The sequence below is a fragment of the Cygnus olor genome, chromosome 2 (genome assembly GCF_009769625.2).
Source record: "Cygnus olor isolate bCygOlo1 chromosome 2, bCygOlo1.pri.v2, whole genome shotgun sequence".
Taxonomy (NCBI): Eukaryota; Metazoa; Chordata; class Aves; order Anseriformes; family Anatidae; genus Cygnus; species Cygnus olor.
Genome location: NC_049170.1, coordinates 63,331,256 through 63,355,916, shown reverse-complemented (window position 1 = coordinate 63,355,916; position 24,661 = coordinate 63,331,256). Strand labels below are relative to the sequence as shown.

Here is a 24,661-nt window from a genome sequence, read left to right as displayed (position 1 = left end):
CAGTCATTGAGTTCACAACTATTGTTGCTTTCATTTTAGCCAGGCTTTACCCTTGCTCTTAGGAAAGATTCACTCCATTTATCACACCATTTCTTTTTCTATTCTTAAATTTAAAATTGGACACCATGCAGTCTTCTTTTTCCAGGACTAAATAATTTACTTATTTCTTAAAAGCAGCCTCCATCCTAAGGTCACTGCATTTGAACAAGTGCAGAACATGGGAAAATCTTGTATATTGAAGTACAAAAATAAAAGGTGTTGATCTTGCATTGCTTTGGGCTATTCAGATATTTATTTATTTATTTTTTTTTTACAGAGCGCAAAGTTTGCATGGCATGTGATATTTGGCATGATTTTGCATGATTTCCTATTTAATTTTAATAAACCTGAGAGTAGTGGCAGAATTTCTCTGTCTGAGAGCTCAAGCAGTTGAGTTAATTTGAACTAGTGCTGACATGTAGCATATGCTAATGTGAGCAATAGGATACTGGTCATACAGCACAATATCTTAATGCTTAAGTTGACTGAAATGTAACCTGTTGATTGAAATCCATCCATGTCTCCATACTTTTTCCCTTGTCTGTTGCACTCAAAAGAGATGTTGCTTGGTTTGAGTTGATAGTATATATCGATTGTTCAAAACTGTGTATGCAAATGTCCTAAGTGGAGAAGAAGAAGCCATTAAACTCCGTAAGACATTATAAGAAATCCATTGCTATAACCATTATAAGATGTTGGGTCTGACACTTATAGGTTCGATTCATAATTTCATGAATTTTCCATGTGACTTTTAGCAAGCTACCTAATCAGTGACTCTCATTTTCCTCAGCAGCAAATTGTGATGTTTTAGTGCTTTGCAAAAATTTGGGGTTAGTTAATGTTAATTAATGCTTTTTTTTTCTGTTTTCTAAAAAGTGGAAGATGTGTTTAGTGCTGTGTTGTGATGACTTCCATTTTTGGAAAACCAAGTACCTACTTCTTAAATACTCAAATATGTTTGATACCTGTTATTCAGAGCAGCAAAATTAAAGTTTCTTGAAAGAAGCTGTTATAAAATGCCTAAGTATGCACTTAGCAAAAAAGCACCAGTAAAAGTTGGTTTATAATTGTTTGAGTAATTAGTTTTTGTATGAATATGTATTTGCTAGAGCAAGTACACCAGTGTAAATTGTTAACTATTTTTTTTGCTTTTCATTCTAGATAGCTTCGTTATTTGCTGTGTGTATTATGGGTTATATTGACTCCTGCAAATTACAGAAGATACTCTCTGTTCATATGGTAACTTTTTTTTTCAAATTAAAACCTCTCAAACAGGTTAAAGCATCAAAACAGTGTGTCTGAAGTGTTTTCATTAGTTACAAGGTGATTAGAAATTTGCAATAACAGAATAGAATAGTTCATTTGGAAGGGACCTTCAAAGATCGAGTCCAACTGCCTGACCACTTCAGGGCTAACCAAAAGTTAAAGCATATAATTAAGGGCATTATACAAATGCCCCTTGAACATTGACAGGCATGGAGCATCAACCACCTCTCTAGAAAGCCTGTTTCCGTGTTTGACCACCCTCATGGTAAAGAAATTATTCCTAATATCCATTCTGAACCTTCCCCAGCACAGCTTTGTGTCATTCCCTTCCATTTTATTGTTGGTTACCAGGGAGGAAAGACAGGTGCCTCCCTCTCCACTTCTTCCTTAAGAAGTTGTAGAGAGCAATGAGGTGACCTCTTAGCTTCCTCTTCTCCAAGCTAGCCAGCCCAATTGTCCCCAGCCTCTCCTCACAGGACATACTTTCCAGCCATTTTGCCAGTTTTGTTGCCCGCCTCTGGACACTTTCAAGTATCTTAACATCCTTTTTATATTGTGAAGACCAGAACTGCATGCAGTAGTCAAGGTGAGGCTTCATCATTACTAAATAGAGCAGGAGAATCATTTCTTTTGGTCAGCTGGCTATATTGTGTTTAATGCATCCAAAAATGCAGTTTGTTGTCTTGGCTGCCAGGGCAAACTGCTGACTCATGTTGAGCCTGCTGTCAACCAGCACCCCCAGATCCCTTCCTAGAGAACTGTTCTCTGGCCACTCATCTCCTAGTCTGTACTTGTAACAAACATTACTCCATCCCAGGTGCAGAACCTGGTATTTACCTTTGCTGAACTTCATGCTGTTGATAATTGCCCAATGCACCAATCTATCTAGAGCCCTCTGCATGGCCTGTCATCACTTGAGGGAGTCAACAGCAGGGGTTGGAGGGGCCTGGATTTGAACATTTGATCTTAAATGTTTTTATATCATAGTGTCAGAAAGTAGGATCTGTCCGATGCATCGTAATTGTTGAACTCCATAAAAATTATTGACCTAAAAGATTTGTAGAAATATTTGCCTTGCCTTTTTGTTTCTACTTACTCCATGAATTCAAAGATACATACATTCTCAAACAGCAGAATAGAAAATATTCTTAAAATAGAGCATGAACAATAAAAAGTTGAAAAGATAGCATTCATCATATGCCATTAGATAATGGAAACAATAAATGAGGTGTTTGCAAGTCAAAATTAGGAAACCCCAACTAGAATTTGGTTTTGAAGACTACTGACATGTGGACCACAAGAAGATGTTCTGCTCAAACTATTTAGAGAAATGTTTAGAATGAAGGGCAAAAAAAGATAAAATATTAGTCTGAAAAAAAACTTATTTTGTCAAATTGATAAGAAAGTCAAAGGCAGGAGATGATAATAGAAGGCAAATGGGTTTCAGCGTAATATACCTGGTCTTCATTTTTGAAACTAAGATAATGATCAAGTTCTGTTGCTAGGATTTTCTGCTGTTTGAAGAAAGACTACAGTCTTAAATATATAGGAAGATGTAAACTTTTTTTTCCTTTTTAAGAAATATGTCTATTTTTAAAAATACACTTTTGGTAAAATTTTGCAATGCACACTCAGTGGGCAGAAAGTGTTTTTGCCACACAAAAGAAGCTTTTATCTAAATGATATTTCATACTTTTTTCCAAACATTTTGAAATACTGCAAACGGTAAATGAAAGGCAGTAGTAAGTTCTATTCAGCTCAATTTCTATCTAAAACTATGTATCAAGTGCTTGTTCCCAGTCACACTTATAAGGAAAATTTGTAAGTAAACATCTTGGTTTAGTAATTTTTTGGCAGAAGCAGGATGAAATATTTGTGTCATTTGGCTTATAGCAATAAGTGTATAATATTGGTGCCAAAGTGCCATAAAAGCCTAATTTCAGATCATTAAATAGTTGTGTACCATTATAGAGAAAGCTTTCTGAGGCTGGGTAGACTGCCGGTCTGTCTTTGTGGTGTTTCTGATTCTGTCCCCAACCTCCAGTTTTTGTAGAAAATTACAGCCTAGCTATGGAAAAAAGAAAAAAAATCAAAAGGCTGAACATTTTACTACTTTTCCTTATTCCTGTGCACAGTAGAAGGTAGAGATTGATCATTGATATGGCTTTCCCAAGTTGGGAAATGTAATTCAGCTTGCTTTCTCTTAATCAGAAAGCACAGTAGGAGGTCAGGATGGTGCAAAAAAGTTTTTTGTGTATTTCAGCCTTGACTTTCAACCTGATATAGCTGTTCATATGATTGAACAGTCAGAATGCTGCTTCATTTAATTCGGTAATGATTATTTTTTAAATATATGCTTCTCACTTTGGAAGAAAGAAAACAAGCATTTATTCAGTTATTCAGTACTTTTAATGTTTGTCCAGGACTCTGAAAGATAACAAACAGAATAGAGAAATACTTTTTTTTTTTTTCCCCCCCAAATTATTGCGTTATGTTAGGGATAACTTCAAAAATATAACAGGTGTATCAGGCAAGATGAGTTAGTCTTAATCTATATGTACTTTATAATATAAAATAATACTGTACACTTGGCTATCTGTCACAATTAAGTCGTAATCAGTGTTTTCAAAACAGTTCTCTAAGCCAAGTATCAAGCTTGCGCTTGTTGCCAGGGTTGTGTCTTTAATTATAAAGCTGTTTGTGTTACAACGTAATTTATATAGTTAAGCAATTCTTAACCTTTTCTATTGTAAATTTAATAATTTTAATTTTCTTTTTTCAGGTATCTCTTGTAGTGTGTTTTATTTTGATGTTCGGTAATTCGATGTTATTAACATCATATTATGCTGCATCTTTAGTAGTTATATGGGTAAGTTGTTTAAAAAAAAGAAAATTAATCATGTACTGTTCTGTATGTATTGATATAAAATGTGAAACTGCTGCATTACCAGACAGTTGACAAATCTTTTATGTCATAAACAGACCTTAAAGATATTAGGAGAATAATTAAATACTAAGATTTTTCACACCAAGACCTCTTCCAAAGGGAAGCTGAGTTAGGGATCAGCTGTCTTCTTTATTTAGGCCAGGTTAAATTTTACAGGATCCACACCATTGTTAACACCATCATAATATTTGACCAAATTAGTTATGAAATGAGAACATGAACAAGAAGTCTTGTTTTAAATGCTTCTTTCTCTGAAACTGCAAATACAGAACAAATGACTATAACTTATATAACAACAGTTTCGTAGAATCATTAAGGTTGGAAAAGACCTCCAAGATCATCTGGTCCAACCATCCACCTACCACCAATGTCACCCACGAAACCATGTCCCTAAGCACCACCTCCAACCTTTCTTTGAACACCCCCGGGGACGGTGACGCCACCACCTCCATGGGCAACCCGTTCCAATGCCTGACTGCTCTTTTCTGAGAAGAAATGTCTCCTAATTTTGAACCTGAACCTCCCTTGGTGCAACTTGAGGCCATTCCCTCTTGTCCTATCACTAGCTACCTGCGAGAAGAGGCTGACCCCCAGCTCCCCACACCTTCCCTTCAGGTAGTTGTAGAGAGCAATAAAGTCTCCCCTGAGTCTCCTCTTCTCCAGACTGAACAACCCCAGTTCCCTCAGCTGCTCCCCATAGGACTTGTGTTCCAGGCCCTTCACCAGCTTCGTAGCCCTTCTCTGGGCATGCTCCAGGGCCTCGATGCCCTTCTGGTACTGAGGGGCCCAAAATTGAACACAGCACTCGAGGTGAGGCCTCACCAGAGCAGAGTAAGGGAAACTATAGTTCAAATAGTACACAGTACTATTTGAAACTATTGAGCTGTATTCCCAAGTGTGAAATTATTCACTAAAGACTCATCTCAACATTCGCTATCTTCATTTATACTTGAGAGGAAAAACCACCTCTAACCTCTTCTAGTTTCATATGGTTTCTGCTAAGGGAATTATGTACATGAAATAGGAGATAAGATTGTATAAACAGATCTGCTTTAGCGTGCTACAAATAATCTCAATTTCTGAATCCTTTTGCCCCTGCTAGAAGCATGGGGTGACCTCAGTGATTTTTGTTTGTTTGTTTTCTTTTTTGTTTTATTTATATTTTGTCCTTCAGTAAAAGAGCGGTAATTTCTCACCTGTGTTAAGAATTATCTCCTTTCACTACTGGTAGTTGTTGGAATAGTTTTTCTTATAAGCTTACTCTACTTGCTTGTAGCAGCTTCTGTAATTATATACTAAGTATAGTTACATTGAGTTTCTTGCCTATTTTCTGCTTAGAAAAAAATTGTTGTTGTTTGTCTGTTATTTGACTGTATATAGTGGCCTCAGTCCATGTCACATACAGACGGCGTTCTAAAAGCTTTTAAGTTCATTTTCTGTTTTTCTTAATGATGTTGTTTGTCAAGGCATCTTAGAACGGATTTTCTCTGTGTCATAAATCAGGAACAGTGTGAAACAGAAAAATACTGATTACTTTTTCCCCACTTGTGTTCTCTTGCCTTGTATGAAAAATTTGTGTTATGCTGCCAGTAATTTATTTGTTGCTTCAGAAGGCTCTTGTTCATGAAAGCAGACATAATTCAGTTTCCTGTTGTCTTTGATTTAAAGAAACTTAGAACTGTATAATATAGAATTTTACTTGGTAAAAAGTAGAGTAGTCTTCCATTAATCATATATAAACTGCAGTAGGAATTTTTATTTTGGCATGTTTTGCCAATGCAGGGTAAAATCACAATACCATATGCTGATTCTGTTCATTCATATTTCATGTGTTGATTCCGGAATCTGGTGTGTGGTGGTGTGTGTGTTTATTTATTTACTTTAAGTAGCTGCATGCTAAAGCAGGTGCTTATTAAAATAAAACAAAAAGTCATCCAAGATACTGGAACATCTTCTTGTTATATCTTACCTGGAAATATATTTTCATTTTATAATTAGGGAATTCTGGAACTGAGTCCAAGAGTCTTTAAAAGGTGCAGAAGTCAAGTCTATCTGTGGGTAAGGAATTTCATACATCTTGAATTTTAGAAAAGAATTATGACTTTTGTTTTAATGAAACTGAACTAACTTCTGGTTTGTTTTCTAACAGCAGAAAATCAAGAAATACAGATAAACTGCGCTTTTCAAGTAAATTGTCCGTATTCCTAGGAATTCATTTTAAAATACTGAAGGATGAAAAGAGGCATAAATAAGCATTTATTTCACAAAATTAAAATAACATTCAAATGGCAGCACATTTAATTTAAACCTGTTTGCAAAACCTAAGATCTGTATGAAAATCTCTCTGAAACAGAAAGCAATTTAGAAGATACAGTTAAAAGAATAACAGTGCCTGGTGATTTGATGGGGATTGAGATACTACACTAGTGATTCATTAAAAATATGTCCTATATCGCCATTCTTTTAGAATATTTTTGATAACATCAAGCAACTTACATAACTAAGTACAAGAAGAGAGTCAGACTAAAACGATGTAGGGGCATGTAGCTGGGGTTTGAGGGCAGTTGAAATAATGTCCAAATGTGGAGGAAACCCTCAAAACTCTGACAAATAAAATACAACACTGTAGAAAACATGAGAAACAACTTGCTGCTTAAGATACAACGTTAAAGTTGTACATCTGGTAAAGATGTGTTTAATGGGAGACTACTAAGACTATCCAGGTGCTTAAGACCATTCTCATTAAAATGAATGGTAACCTCTTGCCAAAACTGGATGAAATTCATACAGTTATTATGCAGGCATTAGAATATAAAGGCATTAAAGTGAAAAAAAAATATAACAAACTGCATTGCATGTGTAACCTGTCAATGTAACTAGTTACCTGTGGTACCAGGGAATTGGGTATGTAGACAGATCTTGTGTCAGGTTTTTAAAACTGAGATCCAAGACGTTTGTGGAACTACAGACCAGTAAGTCCAACTTTGTAGAAGAATAAATAGATGAATAAAGTTGTTAAAGATGCATGTATGTGTGATATAACAAAAGATAGGTCCAATGCAGCCTCTCTAAAGGAAGTCATGCCTGGCAAATGTATTTGACTTCTTTGAAGGATATAGATAAGGGTGTAAGGGTGAATGTAATGCACTTGAATTTCAGAAACCTTTTGGGGAAGATATCTAACGGGAACTGTAAAAGAAAATAAGCTCCATGTGATAAGGTGTGAATGTTAGAAGGTAAGAAACAAAGGGTGGGATTAAATGGTAAATTTTCAAAAGAAGACCACCACCACCCAAATTATATGTATAAAATATTTGAACCTAAATAAGCAGAAAAATTTTGGTATTCTTATGAAAAGTTCTCTGAATACATCATTGCATTTCTGAGCAGGCATCAAAAAGGGAAGTAAACGATGGAAGTTATGGAGAGTGGACTCTTTTTAAACTCATTCTTGCCATCCTAAATATTATATGCAATCTCAGTCAACATATCTTTCTTAAAAAAAAAAAAAGGCACATGAAAGAATGCCCTCCCCCCAAATGCAAAATGTACCACAATCAAATATAAGAAGAGAGGATACGAAGATAATTATTAATAAAGAATTGCTAAATAGCACAGATTTTAAAATAGGTTAGAGTTCTACATCTTGGAAGGTGGAGGTAAGCATAAGAAAGCTAGTGAGTAGAAACAGGTTATAATTACAGTTTATTTGGTGCTCCTTATGTTGGCAGCAGCAAATTTATAAGAGAGAATTATTATATTGTGGAAGCAAAAAATAAAGAGTCAGAAAAGGATTAGGTACCTCTCAGGCATTTAGGTTCATTTTCAGCCATTAAACTTGATGATTGAATGCAACCCATAGTCACATAGATATCATGGTTACGGTAGGGTAAAGATCAGTTTGCATGTTTTTATTGTATTCTCTCTGAATGTATCTGCTGCTCGTGCCTGTCATATGCATGATGCTGAGCCAGGCTTTCCTACTCAGCTGGGCTCGTTTTATAAGGAACTAAGTCAAACGAGACTGCCTAGAATTTTCTCCTTTTTAGTAGTTTTAGTTACATTTCATAAACATGGTATGTAACCCTTTCTATCTCCTTGAAGTTCTATTTTGAGATTATCTTGAAAAGGTACTATAAATCAGCAAATTCCTTCAAAGATTTGGATTAGTGGGGTAGTACAACCTGATAATTACAGAGAGGCGGCTGGTGGAAAATAATCATGGTACACCACTGTATGCAAAACAGATGGAATTGACAGTTTGGCTGCCCCATTTAAAGTTTACTTTGCTACATCCTCTGCTACAATGTCATGTGCAGTGATACAGCCAAAATATCAGTTAATCCAAAAATATTTCAGTTGAAGTAAGGGAGGGGGAAAAAAGAGAAAACAAAACATAAAACCATCCAGTGTATTCAAATTTCAGAAGTGTAACTGATTAGAAATGATTGTATATCTTGGTGATAACGTAGAGTTTTCAGCTAGTCACTAAATTTAGAAATCTTTCTGAGAAAGGATGGCTTTATTTAAAGTTTGTTGAGACATGTTTATTTCATTCTGAATGTATTTTTAAGGTCATTGAAGGATGTGCCTGGTTATTTGGGACAGTCACCTTGAAATACCTAACTTCTTTAGCATTTGGAATAGCTGATGATGTAAGTCTTCTTTCTCTTATGCAAGTATATGGTGTCTTTTAAAAATATTTTGTCTTAATACTTTGATTTCAGTCTCTTATTGATATATTTTCCCGAGATTCCAAGACTTCTTTTGCAGAAATGGGAATGGGCTTGTGTATTTGCTTTCTCATTCAATATGAATGAAGACTTTGAGGTTTTATGACCTAAGTTTGTGAAAAGACCAATGTGTTTACTGTTGAATTAATAAATGCTCTGTGTTTGTTATGAAATTTGGCTTTGTAGAGCTCTGTTTATTTTTGGTATCTTTTACCTACATCTTTATTTACTCTGTTTCTTGATTCAGTTTCTTCTGAAACTCATTTTAAGGCAATTCTGAAATGCTTGTTGTAACTAGAACTCCTAATTGCACATTAGTGCTTTTACTATTAAATTACATTTTTTAAACCCTGTCTATGTAGATGCTGCACACCTAAATGTATGGGCAAGAGGTGGGAAGCTCATGTCTTAAAATATGCATATGCAAACTGTACTCTTGTTCAACCCAGTTGCAGTGGTAACATCCCTTTTCTGCTGCTTTCTGCTTTTTCTTTTGTCTAATCTGTTATGATCAAATATATCATTTAATCTACTCAAATACATTTTTGGTGCATTTATAACATTATTGGAAATTATATAATCTTCTGTTTTAATTTAAAAAAATGATATATATTTACACTACTTGTTTGCAGAAAACAGTTTTTTTTTCCTTACTGCAGCTCTTTTTCTGTATTTCCTACCAGGCTCATATAGGTAACATATTAAAATCTAAATTTATTGGCTACAAGGATTTTGATACGTTAATGTATACCTGTGCTGCAGAGTTTGACTTCATGGAAAAAGAGGTAATCTGATCAAATTAGATGTTTGTGGAAAAGGGAGCTTTTTGATTTATCTCCATTTATAACTTGAAACATCTGTGAGCCATAACATACTACTGCCATCATAAGAATTCTTTCTTTTTTAAGTTCCAAGCGCTTACTGATGAAGTTAGACATGTTAATGAGCTTCAGCTAAATTTAAATGGTTTTATTGCTTTTAAATTTGCTAAAACTAAAAGTGTTTTGATTTCATATCTAAGAAGCATGCTTGCTTTACTAAAAGAAGTGCTTGTTCAGGGATATATGAAAGGTCAAAGTCCTGCAAAATTAAGATTTTGTGTCTGTCAGTAACTGATGCTGAGTAGAGGGAAAATGTGATGAGAGCCACAAAGGTGAGGTAGATTTAGTTTATGGAAAAGTATTGAGGTTTCCATGTGTGTTGTTAGTAGACTTTTCTAGTTCATCAGTATCTAAATGTGTTCAGAATGTTTATAGATTAGTCAACCCAGAACACTCAAATTCTTTTGAGATACCATCTACTTCAAGTCTTTGGGTAGTTTGCCAAAGAAAGGGGAATAATTTTTTAATGACCCTAGTATTAAGACCTCTAGTGAGATTGCTGGGTGGAGTTTAAATTTAAGTTTCTTCTAGCTTGTTTTGTTCTTGTTGTATGTTTATATTTGTTTCACTTGAGGAAGAACGCCTTATATTATTTTCTTCAAAATGAACATTGATGTAACTCTAGATGACTGGAAAGCAATTAATGCATTTTATTTCCATTGTAGACTCCAGTTAGATACACAAAGACTCTACTACTACCAGTTGTTCTGGTGGTTTTGGGGGTAATCATCAAAAAGGTAAGTGATTTAGTGAATCACCTTTACCTTGAATTTACTTTTTCCGTTTTTTTAAGGGACCATTATTTATTTTGAGACAGGAAAAAGTTAAATAAAATACAGTTTGTCAAAAATATTTGTATACAGTTCTGTATTTCCTTTACATAAGTGTTTACAAAGTTCTGGTCCTGTGTCAGTGAGAAAACTTGCTTTGATGTTAAGCACCAAAAAAAATTCTGTCGCTTAGCTGATGAGTACTGTAACTAAAGTTTACAACTGTTTTTGTAAATTTGATTATGTATAGTTTGTGTGAAAACAACTTACAGTTTACACAAGAACAGATGGGATAACTGCTAACTGCCTGGCTAATTAAACATCCTCAGAAAGAATTTTTAGGTAAAGCATTGTGTGCCTTTATCTTAGCATTATCTGAAAACGAGATACTCAGGTGTAATTTAATTTAACGAATGTTGGAAATGCTCTATAATGCTTTTGAAAATTTATTCATAATTTTGCTGGCTTCTGTGTTCTTCAGGCAATTAAATATCTTAGGTGGACTTTATCTCATACAGGCCAATATGAAAGGTAAGTATTCTTTTTGAACGTCAAACTGATCTTCCTGCTGGAAGTTCATTTGATTTGACATACACTAAATAACTACATTACGTTGATCCTTTTTGAAGGGTAAATTATGTAACTGAATGGCTTGGATGTACTATTTGTGGTATTTTTATAGACTAAGTTTTATCTGCTGAACTTAGTTTTAGACATCTTAGCGCCCCTCGCCAACAAATATTCTATTTCATCATTTATATTTCTACTTTGTTCCTAAACCAGTGTTTACTTATGTGTCTATTCACTTTTCTCCTATAAACAGGAACACAAGCTGCTTCTTCCCCATTATTTTTTTCCAGGTTATAAAAATACTTGAATTTCATCTTTAGGAAGGGATCCCAGCTGTATTAATTTTATTTTCTAAACGTCTGTAATATGTGCTCTACCTGTTACAGGCATTTGGCATCACTTCTTGAAGTGCTTAAGGGCAGTGAATTTGGCCAATTGCATGTTGTCATTTCCCTAACAAGGGAAATCTTTTTGCTTCCATTTTTTTTGTAGCTAATCATTTCAGTAGTATCTGCTTTCCATAGTCTTAATGGCATATATCAAAATTAAAAAAAATAAAAAATCGATGCAGCATTCTGCCCTCAGAGGGTTTTTATTTAAAAAAAAAAAAAAAATAGACCTTGTTTTCACTGTATTCACATTTATATTTCCTATAAAGCCAAAACCAATCCGAGTAAATGTCTGACTTTTTTGGTAACAGTTCTTTGCCTCTGTTATGTTACTGAGGTTTCATTCTCTAAATAAACTGTTCAACTGTTCTATATATGAAATAATTCATGAAAGTGATTAAAAAACTGCTAAAATTAATTTTCAGATATCCAAGTAGACATAGGGATGGAGGATAGTTACTGATTTGCAGTATATATATAAGCTTCTTAAAGAGGAAAAAAATCTGTACAGGTGCTGACTCTTGCTTACTGTAAAGTAAAACTGCTGCATCTATATGATAGAAACAAATCGTGATTTTTTTCCTTTTTTCTTTATTCAGAGAGGAACGTTTTAACCAGGGTGAGGTAAGATATTTTTTTCTGCACAATTTTATTCATATGTTAATGTGAATACTTGGCCCATTGCAAGCTGTATTTCAATATTGATGGTGGTAGATGGTTTATTTGTAGCTAATTATTTGCATCTTTTATTCCATTGTCTTAAATTGGATCCAATATGTCACCAAAATAGCTCTGGAATGCTGAACAGAAAATAATGCTAATTAATGGTGGGGTGGCAGTGCAGGATAGGAGTCCTTTGGGCTTTTGCTGTACCAGTGCAGAAAGGCACTGATTGCAAAAATGCCTCTGTGATTTACCACAGCACTTCCACAGGTGATGTAGATTCACTGGTAGGAGGGCTGAACTACATCTCTGATGCCTTCTAACTGTTTTTTTTCTAACAAGTCGCCTGTGGTAGTGTGAGTAGCTGCGATTATAGAATCATTTAAATCATTTAGGTTGGAAAAGACCTCCTCTAAGATCATCTGGTCCAACCTTTAACCTAGCACTGACAAGTCCACCATTAAACCATGTCACTAAGCTCTACGGTACACATCTTTTGAAGACCTCCAGGGGTGGTAACTCAACTACTTCTCTGGGCAGCCTGTTCCAATACTTTGGAACAGTGAAGATTTTTTTCCTAATATCCAATCTAAACTTCCCTTGGCATAACTTAGGGTCATTTCCTCTTGTTTTATTGCTTGGTGCTTGGGAAAAGAGACTGATCCCCACCTCACTTATAGACTCCTTTAAGGTAATTATAGAACACGATACAGAGTAGATACATGATACAGGTGTAGAGTCTCCCCTGAGTCTCCTTTTCTCCAGGTTAGATGACTTTATTTGTTTCTTCCATCTCATACGTAAATATTTTAGGTGTTAGACAAGGTATTAGCAAGGTCTCTTCACTTCTATGAAGAGATAATATAACAAATTTTACCTGTTTCTGCCTGTGTTCCAGAATCTTTTGAAGAGCTAGCCATTTCTCAAATTCCTTCTAGTTTTATTGTTAATGTTTCTCCTTCTGTTGTTCCATACTTTGACAGACTAGACACACTTTAAAAAAAAGATGACAAATTCTGTTCACTATCTGCAATGTGAAGATCTTTACTTTCACTTTGACTCTTTTTCAGACAAACTTGTCATTTAAGCTATACTGAAAATGAAGTTATAGTTTTGAGAGAAATTAAAAGTATGTAAATACGATTGTTTGTGATTTTGTTTGTTTATTTTGCAGGTGGTATACCATGCATTGCAGCTGTTGGCATACAGTGTCCTAGCGATTTTAATCATGAGGCTAAAGTTGTTTTTGACACCACACCTGTGTGTTATGGCTTCCTTGGTGTGTTCAAAACAGGTAAGATTTAGTGCTGCAGCTATCTCAGTACTTACACTATTACCTATATATTTATTCTAAATCAAATTTGTGTGAGTGCTGAATCTGAGTATCACAGTTAAAAATAAACTAAATTAAGTTGCCTGTCTAAAAGTATGATTACATGTTCCTTTTTCCCCTCACCCTAAATAAAATAAGCATCCTGTTTTATGCAACTTGTCCAACTGCATTACTATACAAATTAGTATGCTGTGTATTGAACATGAGCATAAAGAGACATACAATGGATTTTATTTTACTAATGCTGTTGCAAATTTTTATCAGCTATTGATTTTATCCAGAACAGTGTTTGAATTAGTTTGTGTTTTCACATCTCTTTTGAGCTTACAGCCTTGCACGTATTCTTTCCAAAAATGCGGTTTTAAGTAGTCTTTCATCTTGAAAATATTTTAGCCTTAAAAATCAAAAGCCATGTGCCTAACTCAGTGTACTGGGTTTGGCTGGGATGTTAACTTTCCCTGCAGCAGCCCATACAGTGCTGTGCTCCACACTTGTAGCTAGAACAGCAGTGGTATCACACCAGTGTTGTGTCTGCTGCTGAGCAGCGCTGGCACAGCATCAGGACTCCCTCTAACCCTCCTAGGTGGTGGGCAAAAAAGTGAGAAAGGAACATCACCAGGGCAGCTGACCTAAACCAACCAAAGGGATATTCCATACCATATGATGTCACACTCAGCAATAAAAGATGGAAAAAGGAAGATGAGGGGAGGGGTGGGCTCTCGTTGCGAAAACGTCTGTCCTCCTGAACACCAGCTACATGTGTTGAGGCCCTGTTTCAAGAACGCGGTCAAGCATTGCTCATTTGTGGGAAGTAGAGAGTAATTTCTTTCCTCTGCACTTCCACACAGCCTTGACTTGTTTTGTTTTGTTTTTTTCCCTTTCCCCCTCCCTTTTCCCTTTTCCCTTTTCGCTTTTTTCCCTTAGTTAAATTGTTTAATTAATAATAATCTTTCCTTAATAATTATTTTTTCCCTTTAATTAAATTAGCTTTATCTCAACCCGTGAGTTGTTCTTTCCTTTACTTCTTCCCCTCCTCTTCTAAGGAGGGGGTGAGAGAGCGATAGTGGTGGTGTTCAGCTGCCTAGCGTGGTAAAACCACCACGCTCAGATGTATTTTTTCTAGGCTGAAATCAACCATAAGATAAAATGTTATTTTTTTTTTCTGGCTTTTAAATGTCTTAGAATTGCCTTTGTATATTGGTATCCATGTTTTTGAGAAGTGAACTTGATTGAATTTGTATCCAGGTAGCTGCTTTAGAAGCTTTGCAATTGTGGCAAAAGGGAAGCAGATAGGAAGGTGGCTTGAAAACTGTGTGAAAGGCTGGGCCCAGAGAGTGGTGATTAAGAGGTGAAGTGGGACTGGAGTTCAGTAGCTGGTGCTGTACCCCAGGGTCAATGTTTGGTCCAATACTGTTCAACATCTTCATTAATGGTCTGGATGATGAGGCAGAGTTTGCTGATGGTACAAAACTGGGAGGAGTGGCTGGTACATCAGTTGGGTGTGTTGCCATCCAGACGGACCTCAGCAGGCTGAAGGAATGGGCTGGCGGGAACCTCATGCAGTTCTACAACAGGAACTGTGAAGTCCTGCACCTGAAAAGGAACAACCCCAGGCATCAGCACATGTTGGGAGCCAAACAGCTGGGAAGCAGCTTTGCAGAAAAGGACCTGGGGATTCTGGTGGACACCAAGCTGAACATGAGCCAGCAATGTACCCTTGCTGCAACGGAAGCTAATAGTATCTTGGGCCACATTAGGAAGAGCATTGCTAGCAGGTCAAGAGACACGATACTTCCCCTCTACTCAGCACTGTTGAGGCCACACCTGGAGTGCTGGGTCCAGTTCTGGGCTCCCCAGTACAAGAGGGACATAGAACTACTGGAGAATATCCAACAAAGGTCCGTTAAGGTGATGAATGGCCTGGAACATCTCTCTTCCAAGGAAAGGCTGAGAGAACTGGGACTATTCAGCCTGAAGAAGAAAAGGCTTAGGGGGAATCTTACCAATAAATACATACATAGATATATATAATATTGCATGTGTATATGCTCACAGCTGAATGGAGGTGTGCAGAGAGGATGGAGCTGCTGTTTCCAATGGTGTTCTGTGACAGTACAAGAGGCAGTGGGCACAAACAGAAAGACAGTAGGTTCTGTCTCAACACGAAAAAAACACTTTTTCACTATAAGGGTGACTGAGCACTGGCACAGGTTGCTCAGAGAGGCTGTGGAGTCTCCATCCTTGGAGTTACTCAGAAGTAGCCTAGACATGGTACTCGGCAACATGCTATAGATGGTCCTACTTGAGCAGCTGGTTCAGACTAGATAACCTTCAGAAGTCCCTTCAAACCTCATCCATTCTGCCCTTCTGTAGGAAGTGTTATTTACATAAAGTATTCTACAGGAGAGAGTGAAAGGTCATGATTAATAACTGAGCTGGACTTAAAAAGAGAACATGTTAAGGAGTTGAGCACTGTGGGTGCTAAGAAATGTTATGAACATAATACAAATGAAAGGAAAGGAGAAAAATGTTTGACAGAGTGGGAAGACTAGCAGTGGTTGGGGAAGACAACCAGGGTTGCTTTTAAAAAGTAAGATAAACAAAAATAGTCTATTTTCTTCTGTTGTGATTTCTAGATAGCATGTACAATATAAATGAATTCTGTCCAAAATTAATTTGTTCTTAATTATTATTGCCTTATTTGTGTGTTTTACTGGAAGAAAATCAATGGGCTTTTCTGCTCTGTTATTATTGAAAACTCTTAAAAAAGTGGAGGAAGTTCAGAACTTGAAATATTTCATTATTTTGTGCCACAGGCCTCAAAGGCCTCTTACTCTTAGCCTTTTGAGAACTGAAAATCAATAAAATTTTAACTACTTTTTTTGCTGCATGTAGAGAAATAATTTCTGAAAGGTAGGAAAAAAGTACCTTGCAACTGGTAATGACTGAAAAATGAGCTGCCAGGAGGCCAATAGGAAGCCAATATGTGGCTTCCTTTGCTTTTTTTTTTTATCACAAGTTAATTGTTATTGCAGTGAATATCTTCATTTGGTGTCTTTTCTTTCTTTTTAAACACCTGAGTAATGACACCACAGTAATTCCTCCTGGATCATGGTGGTTTTTTGTTTAGTATTGCAAGTAAGGTCATCATTCTAGTTAATTAAATCTGTTGCTTTTAGTAATCACTATGTTTTGGATCTTAGAGGATGCCTCACGTTATCACTGTGTACGTTTTGGAAGAAGGACACATTCAGAGTATTTTACCACAATTCTGTTTTCCTTTCAGGTTGTATACATTTTCTAGGATTTAGTTTAGGTCACTGACTTTAGTTCAGTCTATCAGTAGAAAGGATAGTGTTTAAAAAGAGAGATGGGAGAGAACAAAAGGAAGCAGAATACATTTTGCCTTGCACTCAACTGCAGCTTGGCTCTTTAGTTGTTCTGCTGTTGTTTCCTGTGGTTGTAAAGTGAGCCTAAGATTCTCAGGAACCTACCAATCCAAATGATCACCTGTTCCAAGAGCTGTCCCTTTTGGACCAGAATAGCTCATGTCTAGTGACTTGATCTCCTTTGAAGCATCCTGAAGGCATAGTTGGTTTGAAAGAAATAGGCCTTGAATGATAAGAAAGTTAAAGCTTTAGACTGCTGTAGTTCAGATTGTCATTTTCCTCCTCCTGTACCAAAAAACTGTCTGCCACATGTGACAAGGCCTGTAATTATCCTGGCCCTGTCTTGGGCATTAGGAGAAGTCCATACCCATGTTCAAGAGTACCCCACTTTAGGTGAACAATGGATGTAAAAATAAAAATACTTTTCTACATATATTCTCTTATTAGTGATCAGTCAGCCTGAGATGGACATTTGTGAAAACAACAAAAACAAGCAGAAGACAAGACGTAGTCTGTAAATGGGAGAGTACGTTGTATTCTTTCAGACCATTGCATGAATCTGTGTATTCTCTAGTACCTCAGTGATGCACCTTGTGGCACCTGATGGGCAATAAAAATGTTATTGTTTGCATGCATTTCCTCTTTCTGTTAGGAGGAATTAATTATTCCATTCTGGGTGAAATTTTGAAAGCAAAGAAAAATACCTGGAGAGACTTAAAGACATAATGTGTGGTTTTTTTTTTTTAGCAAAAACAAGTTTTAAAAAGATTTGCATCAATGTAATAAATTACATGAGGAACAGCATCCTGTAAAAAGAAATGCTTTGCACTGTGTATATGTTCAGTCTTTCTGGGCTCCGTATATAAACAAAATAGTGGCAAATACAGATACTTATAACATTACTGAGGTTTTTCAAGAGGATGATAGGAACGTGGTTTGAAAAGCCATGGAACTTGATAAGGAAAGTGCAAAGTTCTAACATGTCCTTGAACTGAGACTTCCTGCGGTTGTTTATGAAAAAGGAAGTTTGTTCATGTAGAATGGCACACAAATTCATTTTGGATCATCTTTCCAGACCTACACAGCAGTCAGGCATATTTGGTATATTAAGTTTCCCTGGATAGTGCTGTTTTTGCTGGAGTGTTTAGCAAGTATTTGAGGATGAGAGTAGAGTACAGTGCATTTTTGGGGAGGTGGCTTGGGAGATCTAAATCATCTAAAATATATCAGGGATAATTTATAATAAAAATAACATTGCTACTGCATTGGTTTAGTCAGTCTGCTAGGAAACTTACTGTGAAACTTTATTTCATACTTTAACAATAAAAAAGTACGTTGACTGCATGTTTGATATTTTTGAAACCTAAAGTCTTCCAGTTAACAGTAGCTTAAATAGTTTATACATGTTTGTCTGATTTAACGTTTAGTTCAAATATGGATGAGTTGAAGTGTTTTTGCTCAAACTAAACTCGAACATAGCAAATTTGGTACTACTTAACTACCCATTTTACCTATTTGAGTATTTGCTTAAAGCCTCCAGCATATAATCTGTAGGGAAAAATGCAAGGGCTAGCTTTTCCAGTTCAAGAAAGAGAAGGATAGGATATAAAGTAACATTAGCTTTCTAACTCCAAATTCTGCTTTTCTGGTGTATTTTCAGAATTTTGCAGTACTGGTTGTACTTATTGATTTAAGTAGGAGATAATGCTAACTACACTTATACAGTATTTTATTTAATTGTCTCTGCCTGCAGAATTTGACATTTGAACTAGAACTTTAAAAGCTGCATTAATGTCAATTTTCATATTTTGTTGTATTACGAATAAATGTACAACATTAGGTAAACATAAATACTTAACAATGAGGTCTCACTGAAGTTTAGTGGAGGAGCAATAGCAGAGGTGTTTCATACTGTAATACACGTTGACTTCCTTATAGAGAAATAAAAATTGTGCTGCATAAAAAATTACAGAATTGTCATCTAGGAATTAATCAATTCTTGCATTTCAGTTATTTGGATGGCTCTTCTGTAAAATCCAGCCCAAAACATTGGTCTTTGCTATTTTAGCATTGATGGCAATAGAAGGATCAGCAAACCTTCAAACTCAGTGGAACATAATGGGAGAATTTAGCAATTTGCCACAGGAAGAACTTCTAGAGTGGATACAAGTCAGTACCAGACAAGGTATAGTATTTAATAGCATATGATGTTCCCCATTTACTGTGAGATGTAACTATAGAACTTAATATGGTAAATAACTGAAGAGGTATTGCTACTATCTGTGCCTGGGCACTATCCAAAAAAAAAAAAAGGTTTAGTCATGTATACTTTTCCACGTAGAAGCTGTCTCAAATGAAAAAATTATATATATAAAAAAAGCTAGTTCAACTCCAGCCTACCAGCTTGGAGGTTCTAACCACTGAAGTAGTGTATCTGCAACAAAACTGCTTTTACAAAGTCCAATTAAAGCAGGTTTTCACTTGCATGACTGGTTCTGTATGTGTGTCCATGCTTATCATTTGGCTAGAAGAAAATTCGAAGTGGCTGTGGTGTGCTTGCTCCCATTCTTTTACGGAAGACAATAGAAGTGTCAGAAAACTATTTGGGACCAGAATAGTTACCTTTTTAGCAAGAAAATACATTCAAGCCAAAGAGGACTGACTGACATTCTATTGCTCATTTAACAGTACTGTTAGAAGTGACAAATGGAAAAAAAAAAAAAAAAAAAAAAAGACCTTCTCATAATGAATACATTACACAATCCAGAAAAATAAGATCTATTAAAGATAAGATTAATAGTAAGGTATTAAATCTCTGTTCTTAGATGTCAAGGTTTAAAAAAAAAAAAAAAAGTGATTTTGTGCATATCACGTGGGTGCCGTATAAGGCTTTTTCAGAAGAAGTATGTACCTTTTCCTCTTCACACTTTATTTTTCTATTATAGTATTACTATTTTAGGTATTTGAAAATTTGTTCTGTGTTTTTACTGCTTGATTCTTAATTTCAAACATACCTTTCATTCTGTTTTTCAGATGCTGTTTTTGCAGGAGCAATGCCTACAATGGCAAGCGTTAAATTGTCCACGCTTCGTCCTATTGTAAATCATCCTCATTATGAAGATGCAGCATTAAGGTAACTATCAAAGTTGAGGATTTTTAAAATTTTTCACTTAATACTCTTAATGTTGATAATATAAAGTAGGAAAGGCATCATGTAATATAGAAAACTTTGTTAAAATACCCATAAAATTTTAAGTCAGATTGAAAACATGCAGTAGTTCTTCAGGATTTATGTTCATCAGAGGGGATATATTGCAGGATAGATATGACTTCAAACTTGCATACAAAAAAAAAAAAAGAACATGATTATGGAACTGGAACTGACATGTAGTACTATATTCTTTCATTGTTCTAGTTACCCAAACACTGCAGGCAGACTGTTTTTTCTCAAGATAGCCAATCCATTTATTCTTATCAACTTTCTGTGAAAAATAACTTGTCATGATAACATGTCTAACTGTAGAGATACTAGGACTAGTTGAAACTGATTTTTTTAAATAGAATTACCGAGTCGTGTTCTTTGTTATTTTCAAAATCGGGATATTTTTTCTAAATGTAAATTTATTTATCTGAAAAGGTCATGTGTTTTTTTATTTTCTTTCTTAGTTTTAATGTCATATAATCTTTTCTTTTGGTAATTTGATAAAACTGGATAAAAAAACAAACACAACAAGAAAACAACAAGGTAAAGAGAAATAAAAAGAGGTGTAAATACTCATTTTACATGGCTTATGTCCTTAGTTCTGTATCTGACATTAAGTACAAACAGATAGGACAGGGCATGTTTGGGGAAAATATGCTGGAGATGATACAGTATAAGAAAATAATCAGGGGTTAATAAATAAGGTCATGCTCTCTGCAATGAAAGGAGAATATTACTGGATGTTATAAATAGGATCATGGTTAGCAAGTGATGACTTTGTTAGATTCAGTATGCAGACCTCAGAGTGAACGTTTGGTCTTGCATTCTGCATTTTAAAAAGCCCAAACAAGGGCAAAGAGTATGACCTTTTGCAGAGGGACTGGTCAGATAATTTCTTCTGATCACTTCTAGCCCAGGCAAGTTTGTTTTGATGTCTTTGCATCTACCATTGAATATTACATTTCAAATGCATAATTTTGATGTTTATACATTTTCTGTTCAAAGTAACCATGGATCTTGTGGCAAAGTTGTTTCCTGATACACAAAAATAAAAAGACTATATTTATTGTGCTGGGAACCATTACATTTGTGAAGGAATCATCATATTAAAGCTAATGTCACTGAAGTTAAACTACAGTAAAAGTAAAAATGTAAAAAAAAATAAAATAAAAAAATAATCTAGTATTAGCCTGGTTATCTGGTGAAATAAAAAGCTTTCCTGTGCAATCTAAAACTAAGGCTTACATTTTCATCCTATATTATTTAGCTTGCTTTTATCATATTTCTCTTTTTGAAGGGCCAGAACTAAAGTAGTATATTCCATGTACAGTCGAAAACCTGCAAAAGAAGTGAAAAGAGAATTAATAAAATTAGGAGTGAATTACTACATTCTAGAAGAGTCATTGTGCATAAGCAGAAAAAAGTGAGTAATCTCTTTCTCACAAGAATGATACACCAGTCAAATCTGTAGTCTGAGATCAAGCAGTAGCTTTGAAATATTGATCTATGCTTTATTGAAAGTGCCCATAATACATTTTTCTCCAGCTTCTCCATCTATTAATAAGTATGATCAACTTTATTGATGTTAGTAACTTTTTGGTCTTTGTGTGCACCTGAAAAGCTGTGTTTTGTGTATTTTTAAATTTTACTGTAAATTACAGCAGTTTGCAAAGGAAACAATAAATTATTCTGTGATGGCAAGAAGAGATGTGCGCATGTACTAAAAGCCTAATATGATTGAAAGGTGCAGAGTAGAAAACAGTTTGAGTACCAAAGTATCATGGCCATTGGTTGTCACTGAAAACTTTGTCGTATTTAGACTGTCCATAAGAAAAAATGATGACATTTTTCTTAAGTTCTGTTTTGAGCCTTTAGGACATCATCTAGATGGATTCATTTCATTTTTATTCTAAATACAAAGAAATTCAAGTTGTTACCTTTCTTTGGTATTATCTTCACCAAATTTAGGAAGTTTTTCAGTGACACTAACGCTGAAAGATAACTGTACAGGGAATTATTAGTGGTTGTGTGCCTTAATAAAAAAGCAAGGAGGTAATACTTTTTTAAAGGTGTCTTAGTTTTCTTTAAAAATGTCAGGAGTATGTTACCCTTCATTTTATAGAAAGCTTTAAGGGTCCCTGGTGATGTATATTGTATAATGTGAGTTGTTTTGCCATATATGCTGCCTCTTCTGAATTAATTGTTATTAATTACATTAATTATTAATATTAATTAATAATTACATTAATTATTAATTATTAATAACCACAAAAGCAACCAAATTTTATACATTCTAAATACTTTTTCTTGAATTATTAACGTATTTATTGATTTTGTAATCTGATCATTTTAAGTATAATTACAAACTTCAAATACAAGGCACAGTCAAGTATTCATAGAAAGGTTTATAAAATTGAGTTCAGCAAGCTAAATGCTTTCTTTTTTTTTTTCTGATGGCATTTCTTTATTTCTCTTTTCATTTAAAAAAATTTTTAGGCCTGGTTGCAGTATGCCGGAAATTTGGGATGTGGAAGATCCTGCTAATAGCGGCAGAATCCCTTTATGTACCCTGATGAGCAAGGATTCCAGGCCATATTTCATCACAGTATTTGAAAATAGCAATTACAGAGTCTTGAAGATTCCATACGAGTAACATTTTAATGCAAAGAACCATCAGTCTTTCAGCTTTTTAAACAAGTAACTGTAAGAATTCTAAATCAGAAATACCTTTTTTACTAGACTTAAAATGGAAAAATGTGTATCTTATTTTTTACCATTTTAAGTGAATTCTGATTATAGAAATATCTTACACCCAACAGTTTGGATTTCTATTTCAGGGTCAGTCCCTTGAGTTTTGCTATGCAAATGATTATATGTTTGCACATTTTATTAAACACTGATCCAAAAGGAGTTAAAATCTATGGAAAGTAACTCCATTCTCAAAACCAATGATATTGTGAAATGGGACTGTCAGAATGTCTTAGCAAAGCAAGTTTGTTTAAAGCTTTGGTGCTACCAGCTTGGAACAAAGGAATGGTGCTATAGCATCTGGCATCGCATTTCTCATGTTGCTTTTATTACCCATTTTATTGTTCTGGACAAGGTGATACTTACTAGAAATTCTCTTAAGTTGCATAGTTTCACTAGTCGTGTCTGAGAGAAGTACATTTTTTGTGTGAGAGAATTAAGAACTTTATTCATTTTGAATCACTTAACACATGCTTTTAAGCTTGCTTTTGAAATGGAAAACTTTGTAAGTGAACATGAAACTTTGTTATTTAGGTGCACATTCTTGAAACCTTATTGATATTAAAAATGAAGACTAATAAGGGTAATATTTGGAGCGAGCAATAGTTTAGCTTTTCCATGTCCAAGGGTTTTTAGCGTTCTTACGCATTCAGAATAAGCTGGCATAATATAAATGGAATTTTTAAGAGAAAATGCTTTATTCAGGAAAAATCTATAATAGCCTTAGAAACATACTAAAATAAATCCTTCACTGCCTTAACTAGACCTTCAGCGCCTAACTTGATAAGAAATTATTTTCAAAATTTATACCCCTTTTTCTTTTCCCCTGTATTAGATCCTGTCTGGATTTTATCATCAGCATTAAAGAAAAATGAAATTTAACCCAGTTGTGATATGAGTATAGCCAAACAGTTGGGGGGGGGGTATAATTTCTCCAACAGTATTAGACTGGTTCTTCAGTTTTATGTCATCTTGGTGTCACACCAACATTATAGGTAATATAGGACTTAAAGAATTCACTTCCCAGGATACCTAGTACAAGGACATTCTTCAGTTGTTTAACTGATATAGAATTTTTGTATATTTATTGTTATGGGAAAATATCACAGTAACGGTGATTCTACAGTTCAAGGTTTCTAAAGTCTCGTGTTTCTCTATATCATTCATTCTTGGTTTGTTTGTTTGTTGGTTTTTTAGTTGTTGTTCATGCATCAGTCTATTGACATGACTGGTCTTTTACAGCCCTAAGAGCATCTAATAATATTAGATGCTATAGGAATGGTATCTACCACATGTATAACAGGAGCAATTAAATGGGAACCTCTGATAAAGTAGTAGCGTAACAGCTGATCAGTATTCTGAGTTGTCTTATTTTTTTAAAATCTGTTTTATTGAGAGGGTGAGGGAGAATGGCTGAAAATGCATTAGCTTTTTAACTTTTACAGAATAGATTTTGGAAAAATTTATATAAGGAAACTATCAAAAAAAGGGCTTTTGGGAAGTCACTTTTTAAAATATTAACTGAATTCAAGGAAGCTGGAAAAAAAATCTTTATATAAACATTGTGACTAGTGTTACAGCACAAAAAGGTACTGTATTTTATGAAATTTATGCCAACTGTTGATGTGTACTTATATGTGGTTAAATAAAAAAGAAAAAGATGGAAGTTGTTCTCATGTTTCTAATGGACATTACATTTCTACTCTTATGTATTAAAATGAAGTTTAATAC

The 24,661-nt window shown here is 34.9% G+C and overlaps 1 protein-coding gene across 4 annotated transcripts in view; it reads left to right on the top strand.

Annotated features, from left to right (window-relative positions):
* DPY19L1 (dpy-19 like C-mannosyltransferase 1) overlaps nucleotides 1-24,592 on the top strand; it is a 51,978-nt gene extending 27,386 nt beyond the window's left edge. For all 4 annotated transcript variants that reach the window (XM_040547744.1, XM_040547742.1, XM_040547743.1 and 1 more), the window contains 13 exons: nucleotides 1,201-1,278; nucleotides 4,088-4,174; nucleotides 6,251-6,310; nucleotides 8,827-8,907; nucleotides 9,669-9,770; nucleotides 10,532-10,603; nucleotides 11,118-11,167; nucleotides 12,195-12,219; nucleotides 13,433-13,552; nucleotides 18,991-19,165; nucleotides 20,014-20,113; nucleotides 21,480-21,605; nucleotides 22,679-24,592. In XM_040547744.1, coding sequence (XP_040403678.1) covers nucleotides 1,201-1,278; nucleotides 4,088-4,174; nucleotides 6,251-6,310; nucleotides 8,827-8,907; nucleotides 9,669-9,770; nucleotides 10,532-10,603; nucleotides 11,118-11,167; nucleotides 12,195-12,219; nucleotides 13,433-13,552; nucleotides 18,991-19,165; nucleotides 20,014-20,113; nucleotides 21,480-21,605; nucleotides 22,679-22,835 — 1,233 coding nt within the window. In that variant the 3' untranslated portion in view covers nucleotides 22,836-24,592. The remainder of the gene's footprint in view (nucleotides 1-1,200; nucleotides 1,279-4,087; nucleotides 4,175-6,250; nucleotides 6,311-8,826; nucleotides 8,908-9,668; nucleotides 9,771-10,531; nucleotides 10,604-11,117; nucleotides 11,168-12,194; nucleotides 12,220-13,432; nucleotides 13,553-18,990; nucleotides 19,166-20,013; nucleotides 20,114-21,479; nucleotides 21,606-22,678) is intronic.
* The last annotated feature ends 69 nt before the right edge of the window (nucleotides 24,593-24,661 follow it).